Source organism: Pungitius pungitius, chromosome 8 (genome assembly GCF_949316345.1).
Source record: "Pungitius pungitius chromosome 8, fPunPun2.1, whole genome shotgun sequence".
Classification (NCBI taxonomy): Eukaryota; Metazoa; Chordata; class Actinopteri; order Perciformes; family Gasterosteidae; genus Pungitius; species Pungitius pungitius.
This window is the reverse complement of record NC_084907.1, coordinates 1,376,991-1,385,929: the sequence shown is the minus strand read 5'-3', so window position 1 is coordinate 1,385,929 and position 8,939 is coordinate 1,376,991. Positions and strand designations below refer to the sequence as shown.

The 8,939-nt window shown below is 44.5% G+C and overlaps 1 protein-coding gene across 1 annotated transcript; it reads left to right on the top strand.

The window, feature by feature from the left end:
• The first annotated feature begins 1,337 nt into the window (after positions 1–1,337).
• On the top strand, positions 1,338–8,163 carry LOC119229788 (immunoglobulin-like and fibronectin type III domain-containing protein 1). The gene is made up of 23 exons (XM_037490491.2): positions 1,338–1,389; positions 1,517–1,639; positions 1,742–1,878; positions 2,019–2,118; positions 2,221–2,262; positions 2,345–2,390; positions 2,461–2,644; positions 2,742–2,855; positions 2,977–3,139; positions 3,271–3,543; positions 3,645–4,091; positions 4,179–4,303; positions 4,646–4,787; positions 4,896–5,189; positions 5,280–5,576; positions 5,667–5,846; positions 5,960–6,088; positions 6,159–6,467; positions 6,554–6,639; positions 6,725–6,917; positions 7,014–7,310; positions 7,728–8,054; positions 8,159–8,163. Exons 1-23 carry the CDS (start codon positions 1,338–1,340, stop codon positions 8,161–8,163), a joined length of 4,065 nt encoding a protein of 1,354 aa, XP_037346388.2.
• The last annotated feature ends 776 nt before the right edge of the window (positions 8,164–8,939 follow it).

Below are 8,939 nucleotides of genomic sequence, written 5' to 3'. Positions count from 1 at the left end.
AGAACAGATAGAGTTACGAACGCATGTCTCCTCACACCATTTGCGACATACATCTTAGGGTCAAAGCTTAACCCTGACGTCCCACAATGCAGCACTTGTAGTTGGAGGCAGGAAAACATTGTGTCCCACCACATACCAAAGGTCTCTCGAAGGATCTGCTTTACTTAGAACTGCATCCACGTAGTGCGATTGAAGCAGGCGTAACAGATGCAATGTATGCTTATTACTAGGGCTGTCAAATGATTAAAAATTTTAATCAAATTAATCAGAATTTTCAGTGGATTAATCATGATTAATCACACCTGAATCCTAACCATTTTTTCTTTCTGAAATGCATACTATAGATAAATAACAGGACAAAGATACACAATTATTATTATCATCATTATTATTTTTTACATAAATACATGTTATTAATATTTGATTTTTTTTTTAAATAATCAAAAAAGAAATGCACAGATTATTATCAAATAATAAATAAGCAATGTTATTTGATAAGTTACAGACTGATTTCCCTGCATGGCTCTAGAAGGGTCTCGAGCCTCTGCAGTTTATCCCACTCTGCTGTGAGTTTGTGCTCCTGATGGTCCAGGGCTGCGATGACCAGACACGACCAGACATGTCAACCCTCCCGATGTTTCAAAGCCCCTCCCGAAAATCTCCCGGACCGACCTTTCTCCCGATTTCCACCCGAACAACAATATTGCTGCACCACCCGTCACTGGGCGCGCCGTTTCAGACCGAACAATAATAAAAGTTACACCTTGAAGTTGAGCGCGGCGATTAGAACGACTGGCGCTGCGAAGAAATCCGCCAGCACCCCCCATTTCAGTGTGAAATATCCCCATACCTGGGAGGATTTAGATCGCATCGGCTTGTCTTCCTCCGCATGTTTCAGAACAGTATTACGGCTCTACCTCAGCGCTGCTCTTTTTTTTATTTATTTATCTTAGCAAAGCTCTGCTGGGCGGAGCTTTTTTTCTTCTCTGTTCTGCTGCGCGAGAAACGGGGGGGGGGGGGGGGGGGGGGTTCTCTGGCGCAATCAACTTGCTGAACCTGACGGCCTGACATATGCCTGCAGGTGGCAGTAATGTGTTGTATAGGATGTAGTGCATGCCCTAGAGGAAGAGGCACTTTCCTGACCTGAATCATTTGTCACACTGCGCGTGCGTGAAATGCGTCAAAAAAATTGACGTAATTAACAACAAACAGCTAATTAACGCAGTTAACGCGCTATTTTTGAAAGCCCTGCTTATTACACAATTAAATAAACCATTCAAGTGAAAACCAATTAAACATTTTTTTGCAGTAACAGAGACGCTGTTGTCAAGATCAAGATGTTTAAAACACGTAAAGCAAAGGATGGGGAGCCAACTGCTCCGGGGCAGGGTAAGTAAAACACCCGCTTTCCAATGGCGACCCACATGCAAGCAGTTTAGCCATTTCTGCGATGCATTGAAGACTTTAAACCGTCCTACATTTTGAAATGATGCAATCCATCTCATTCAATGGACAGTGAAAATTAAAAAGAGGTCAAAGGTGCCTGGAGTTATGATCACCCAGTATGTGCAAGAACTACCGGAGGGCATGACCACCCCAGATTTCACTCGCAAACCTATCGCTCTCACGATTCAAGAAGGTAAAGTCAAATTCAACCTCCAATCAAATGCACAAACCTATTTATTTTAGATTCTTTTAAGATAATAAAATACTGTTGCATCGTTTGCTGCCATCTGTGTAGGAAAATTGGCTGTCTTCAGAGCAGTCGTCACCGGCAACCCAAAGCCGACTGTTACCTGGATGAGAAATAGTGGAGAGGTCAATGAAGCAGGGAACATAATGGTCTATGATGCGACTGCTGGTGAATACCAACTGCAGGTGAGATCGTTACCCAGGCGTGGTAAGAAACGCCTCGTGTCTAAAGAACAGAGGCTAATCGATGAATACAATGGAATCAGCTGCAAGTCGTCTCACACAGATTTTTGCAAAAATACTGAAACTGGTGCATGGACTTTTAGATGCCTGATGTAACGGCGGAACAAGCCGACACCTACAAGTGTTTCGCCAGAAATGAATTTGGAAAAGCGGTTGTGACTGCCGCGCTCAACGTCATTGAGGGTCAGTTACTCACTTTCATTGCGACGTATAGTGTTCTATTATAATCTAATGTAACATAAAACAACTGTCTGTCTATCTTCACTTTATTATCTTCCATTTTAGTTGGTTTTAAGAAGAGCAAAGCCATGCAAGAATCAAGAACAGGTACACAGCCTACGTTCAGTCGACCTGATGCCATGTCAGTCCACAAGTTAAAGCTGTTTAAATGCTGTTGGTTTTGTTGTAGCGGTCAGAGAGACACCCGAGGACTTCAAAAAGACCTTAAGGAACAAGTAAGTAGTACGTTCATACTATATGATGATTAACGCAGTGTTTACTGATACGTGTGGGGGTTTTTTGTAGGGTTGATACGGAGGCAAAAGAGGACACTAAACCAGAAATTGACGAAAGGTTTTGGGAACTGTTGATGAGTGCGGACAAGAAAGATTACGAGAGCATCTGTGCTCAGTACGGTGTCACTGATTTCCGTGGGATGCTTAAGAGACTTAGTGAGAGGACGATCGAGAGGGAGTATGAGCAACAAAGGGTACGTTTCAGCTTCATCAAAGTGACATCTACAATTACATGAATAAAGGCTGCTCTAAAGTCTAAAACGGAATCATTCCTGATTCAAATTAATACAGGTTGTTGAAAGGCTATGCAACCTAAAGCCCATTGAACTGAAGCATGATGGGGATGCAGAGTTTGAACTGGAAATGTCACTCAAAGACCCTAGCAGCAAAATCTTCTTATTCAAGGTGAGATGTCTCATTTCAAATATTTACGTTTTTCCTACAGGTGAATTAGTTAAACAAGAGGGGCTGAAAGTCTTAAAACTAAAACCTGTTTCCACATTAATAACTGCTTATGTTTAAACAGGATGGAGTTATGATCCCTTATGAAATGGACACAGATGCAAAACATGGCCTGAAGCAGGTGGGAAAGAAATTTGTGTTCAGCATCAATGGTGTTGACCCAGATGATGCAGGGTTATACCAAGTGGAGATTGATGGAGTAAAGATCTTCTCAACCGACTTCAAACGTAAGAACATTCGTCAAATGATTTATCTACACAATACACACAGAAGTTGCAAACATCCGCAATTACACGAGTTGGAAGGAATTGGAAAATACAAAGTTATGGTTTTGTAATGCTGTTCTTTGTGGTTCTAGTTCCCCCTGTGGACTTCTTGGTCAAGATTAAAGATGTGAAAGCAGAGGAAAGACAGGACGCTGTGTTTGAGTGTGTCCTCTCACAGCCCCTGAAAAAGTTAAAATGGATGGGAAAGAATGTCCCACTAGAGCAAGGGGAAAAATACGATATCAGTGTGTCCGAGGACATGCTGATACACACTTTGGTGGTGAAGGACTGCCTGCTTTTGGACAAAGGAATCTATGCAGCTGTGACTGGAACTAACTCCTGCAATGCCTGGCTTGTGGTTGAAGGTTGCGTTTACATATTTAAACAACTTCTTTTCAGACGGTTCAAAATAATGGCAGAAATCCATCTAAAAACCCTTAAAATTTGTCTGTGTTCTGTCTTTTAGCCGACAACGATCCAGAAACTCGCGGAAAGAAGAAAGCTCGCAAAACTACCAGAGCAGGGGGTGGTGGAGCCGACCTTTTGAAGATTGCTGAGGAGCAACAGGCCAAGATACAGATAGAGAGAGAGACGTTGATTGCAAATGCAAAGGCCGAGGCGGAGGCCAGGGCGGCAGCGGAAGCGGCAGCAGAGGCTAAACCTAAAGCACAGAAGGAAGCCAGAGCCAAGCCCAAGCCAAAAGCAAAGGCCAAGGCAAAGACGGAAGAAAGGGTAGAAGTGGGAGATGGCGCAGATGAAGCAGAGGAAACCCCTGTGGTGGAGGAGGAGGATGAGAAAGAAGATCTGCAAGATGAGGCTCCGGCAGAGGTTGACAATGCTGAAGAAGAGGAGCCAGCAATAGAGAGAAAAAAGAGAGTGCGAACAGGCCCACTCGTTGCTGACACGGTCATTGGTATGCATCGCAACAGAGTAATTACACTCCTAGTACTGCTTTACTGTTCATATATTACTATTCCTGATTAACTGTTCTTCCAATAAGACCCGGGGGTTTACTTTACGAGCGGACTGTCGGATGTAACCGCAATCATGGGTTCTGATGCGGAACTGGTCTGCAGGCTCAGCAGTGAGGACTGTGATGGTGTCTGGTACAGAGATGGGAAAGAGGTGAGGAGAAGAGAAGATAAGGCGTCCATCTCTTAAGTGGGTTTACTGTAGCATCCTGGATAATGGTCTGGAGTCTTTATACTCTCTTAAAGTCTTTTATTGAACACTCCGTAAGTTAAGAGGACAAATAAATATGAACACCGATTAGCATATTAGGCAAAACAAATAACGTAATAACCTAAAACAACATTTAAGAAAAAAATGAACTTGAACAGGTACTCACCTTGTGCCAATATCATGCAGGTACTAAACTAATAAAACCGTAACCTTTTACCGCGTTTTAATATCTTTTCACTCTCAGCGGTCCTTTACATTTACATTTGAATGTTCACGCATTTCCAGGTAACAGCGTCAGAGGATATCTGTATTGTTAAAGATGGGACTTATCGCAAACTAGTAATCAAGAAGTGCACAGAAGATGATGCTGGAAAGTACCGCTGTGAAGCTGATGGCCGTAAAACAGAAGCTGTGCTAAGTGTTGAAGGTATTGTAACCAAAATTAATTTAGGGCATTCAGCTTAGACATACAAAAGCACAACCACTGTAAATCAGTAGTGTTTCAGATATGTAACATGTGTGTTGTTCCTGCTAGATCCTCCAAGAATTAACCCTGATGACCTCAGTGATTTCATAAAACCTGTTGTAATCAAAGCTGGGAAGGATGCAGCCTTCAAGCTGTCCTTCGTGGGCCGGGAACCCATGAAGGTCCAGTGGTATAATGAGGGTGAAGAGCTCTTGGAGGACACCCATATCAACATAGAAAAGTCATCATCACACAGCCGCCTGGTGCTCATCAAGTGCCCACGCAAAACCACAGGGGAAATTAAGATTAAGATTAAAAATGAATGCGGAACTACTGAGGCCATCACCCAGCTGGTTGTGTTAGGTAAGGTTCGCACACTGCATGTTGAGAACTGCACGCTGTCACACATGTTAACGGAAGTGGAGATGGATGTGTTTGTTCATCTCGCCACAGATAAACCAACACCACCCCTGGGCCCGGTTGACGTCATCGAAGCCTCGGCAGCTTGCGTCGACTTCAAGTGGAGGTCTCCCAAAAACGACGGCGGCTCCCCCATCACAGACTACATCCTGGAGCGCCAGCAAATTGGCCGAAACAGCTGGAAGAAATTAGGCAGGGTCGGCCCGGAGCCCAAATACCGGGATGCTGATGTGGATCACGGCAGAAAATACTGCTACCACATCAGGGCGGAAACTGATCAAGGCATCAGTGAAATGATGGAGACAGATGACATTCAGGCAGGGACAAAAGGTGGGTCTTTTTAGACGACTTGTGTTGACGGTGTCTCTCGAAATATTAAAGGCTTTGTCAGGTGAGTGAGTTTTCTATTTCATCCCTCAGCATACCCTGGACCTCCTTCTACACCAAAAGTGGAAAGTGCTTTCAAGGACTGTATCAATCTGGCTTGGTCTGCACCCACTAATACCGGAGGAACCAGCCTTTTGGGGTACAACCTTGAGAAACGCAAACAGGGCAGTAATCTGTGGGGCCATGTCAACCCTCCGGATGAGCCCATCAGAGGTACAGCGCTGCATCTCGAATACGGGTGTAGCATTGTCAATGGGAGATGTGTGGAAGTCCAGAATGATATACTACATTTCTTTGTTCCTACTCTTCCTTTGACGTGCCACCAGAGAAAAAGTATGCGGTGAAAGACGTGGTTGAAGGCATCGAGTACGAGTTCCGCGTATCAGCGGTCAACGTTTCTGGTGCTGGAGAGCCAAGTTCTCCTTCTGAATTTGTGTGTGCAAGAGATCCAAAAAGTGAGTAGTACGCCGTGATATTATCTCACATTATTGTCTCAAATCTTCATGTAATGTTTAATGCTTCCAGAGCCACCCGGTAAAGTGATTGACCTGAAGGTGACTGACTCCACATACTCCACATTATCGCTGGCCTGGACCAAACCGACAGAGGAGGAAGGGGTCCAGGATGAGGCCAAAGGATATTTTGTGGAGCTCAGACCAGCAGAAACCCCAGAATGGGGTCGCTGTAACTCCACTGCTACCATCACGACCTCCTATAATATTATGGGTCTAAAGTCGATGGCCATGTACTGGCTGAGAGTTCTAGCCACCAATGAGGGTGGAGACGGGGCTCCCCAGGAGCTGAACAACTACATCATAGCGATGCCTCCCCCAGGTGAGATGGTGGAGAGTGTGAACTTCCTGCAGTCAAGATGTGGTACATTTCACCTTCATTTTTGCCATTTTGCCCAACTGTTACAGTGAGACCTCAATTCACTGACAAAAAGATGAAGAACTTTATCGTGATGAAAGCTGGGAACTCCGCTCGAGTCAACTTCAACTTTCAGGTAGAGCACAACGTTAAGAGAGAAGAAACCTCTGCAGCATAAATGTCCGGTTTAACGAAGGCACATCGTCCCCTGTGGCCGGCAGGCGTCTCCGATACCAGTTATCAAATGGCTCAAGGACGGTCATCCCGTGGCCAAGCAGGTGACCGTGAGCAACACGGACACATCTTCCCAGCTAATGATCCCCGCGGCAGAGCGCCACGACACGGGCATCTACACCATCGTCGTCAGGAACCTCGTTGGTCAGGAGACCTGCAGTGTGGAGATAAGAGTCACGGGTAAAGGGAAGAGACAAAACTACTAAAGATTTCAGCTTATTCATAAGAAAGAAACGTTTCTAGAAAGATGTTGAAAACAATATCCTCTGTTCCTAGATGAGCCCAAGCCTCCGGGCCCCGTGGAGCTGGAGGAGAAGGTGTCGGGGACGGTGACGGTGTCCTGGAGCGCCTCCCCGGACGAGAAGAAAGACGACAGGCTGCACTACGTGGTCACCAAGCGGGACTCCGTTAAGCGTTCGTGGCAGACCGTGGCAGAGCATCTCTTCAACAACAAGTTCACTCTCATCAACGTCATGCCCGGGAGGCAGTACACGTTCCGGGTCTACACCAGGAATGACATGGGGCTCTCCAAGCCTTCCGAGTCCACAGTGTGGGAAGTGAAGAGAATAAAAGGCAGGTTTGACAAAAGGGATTCACAATTAGGCAAATAAAGCAGGAAAAGGTTTTGAACTGTAAGTCAGACAAAACATGACACGTAAAGATGTCAAATAGGTTCTTAAACTTGTGATCAAACTGTAGAAATGTAGATAAGTATAGAGCTGCGATCAGTAGGTACCACAGTCAAAACTAATATATATATCAGTTTTTTTATTTTATTCATTATTGTAAGGGTGAAAGCCAGAAACGAGCTGGTTCCAGGAATTATTGTTCTTTGGGGTTTGACTCTTGGTTCAACAAGTCAAGCAATTAGCAAAGAAATCACAGGCCGACACACAGAATAATGAAAAATACAAGATAATATGAGTCATAACAATCAGGAAAAATAACCGGATGGATGACTTTTGTGTCTCTTCTCTCGCGTCACTCCAGAAAAGTTTTCTTTGAAGCTTCCCGCCACTAAAAGCTGCAGCTTTGAGGCGCTTCCCTCGTTCACCGTTCCTCTGAGAACGCACCAGAGCCCCGAGAGCTACGAGTGCCACATGAGCTGTGCCGTGACGGGAAACCCGAAACCACGCGTCACCTGGTACAGAAACAACGTCAGTCTCAACACCAACACCAACTACCACATCACCAACACGTGTGGCGTCTGCTCCATGGCGATCCTCGCCGTGGGCCCCAAGGACAGCGGAGATTACACCGTGGTTGCGGAGAACCCTCTGGGCAGAATGCAGTGTTCAACTAAACTCGTGGTTCAAGGTGAAAACACGTTCAAATGTATTTCGCTACGTCTTACATTCTGGTCCCCTGGCGACATGTTGGAATAATTATTCTACTCTCCATCCTTCTTTTTCCGGGGTCAGGATGACGCCGTGGGCCCGAACTCCCGACGACGCAGCGTTCCATTAAAGATGGAATCGGGGGAAGAGGAGATTTGCCAGTTTTGAAAACCTGCTTTTGGTGAATTTTTGCTGTTACTGGGATTCAATAAACCGCGGCAAAAGAAGTGAAGGGTGGAAGAAAGAAAGCTCTTTGAAACGAGATGTTCGGGATTGAAGAAGAAGAACTGTTGTTAGATGCTAACCTTGCACCAAATGTGGTATTCAGTGACATCTTCTCTTCTCTTTTATGAAAAGCAAACTAAATATCTCATGGAAAATGATCAATTTACTATACAAGACTGCTTTAGTTTTGGCATTTTCTCCATTTAAATCATTAATAATTATCCCACAAATGTAAATAAAACCTCCCTGTTGAACACTGAACCGTCTTCCTCGTCCATCTTTAACCTAAATGTAGTAAAGTAAAGTGTGTCACTTTACGTTCAGTGACACTGAGAAGCTTTACTTGGTGCTTTGAGGTAAATGATGCCTCCAATATGCTGTCAGTGCACATCGGCCTCCTTCACTGCTCTCCTTCTTAGTCTTGAGAAAAGATTCAAAGGAGTCAGACATAAACTATGAGACAGTTTTTACAGATGTTCTGAAAATAAATGAATAGTTTTGCTGAAACATTTCCTGTGTGCATGTGGTCTCTTGATTACGAATGGATTTAAAGTTTATTTAACAACCAATACCATGTATTAATAAAGAAGATTGTTCAATCTTTTTTAACTACACTTATCGAGTATTTCTTCCCATTAAG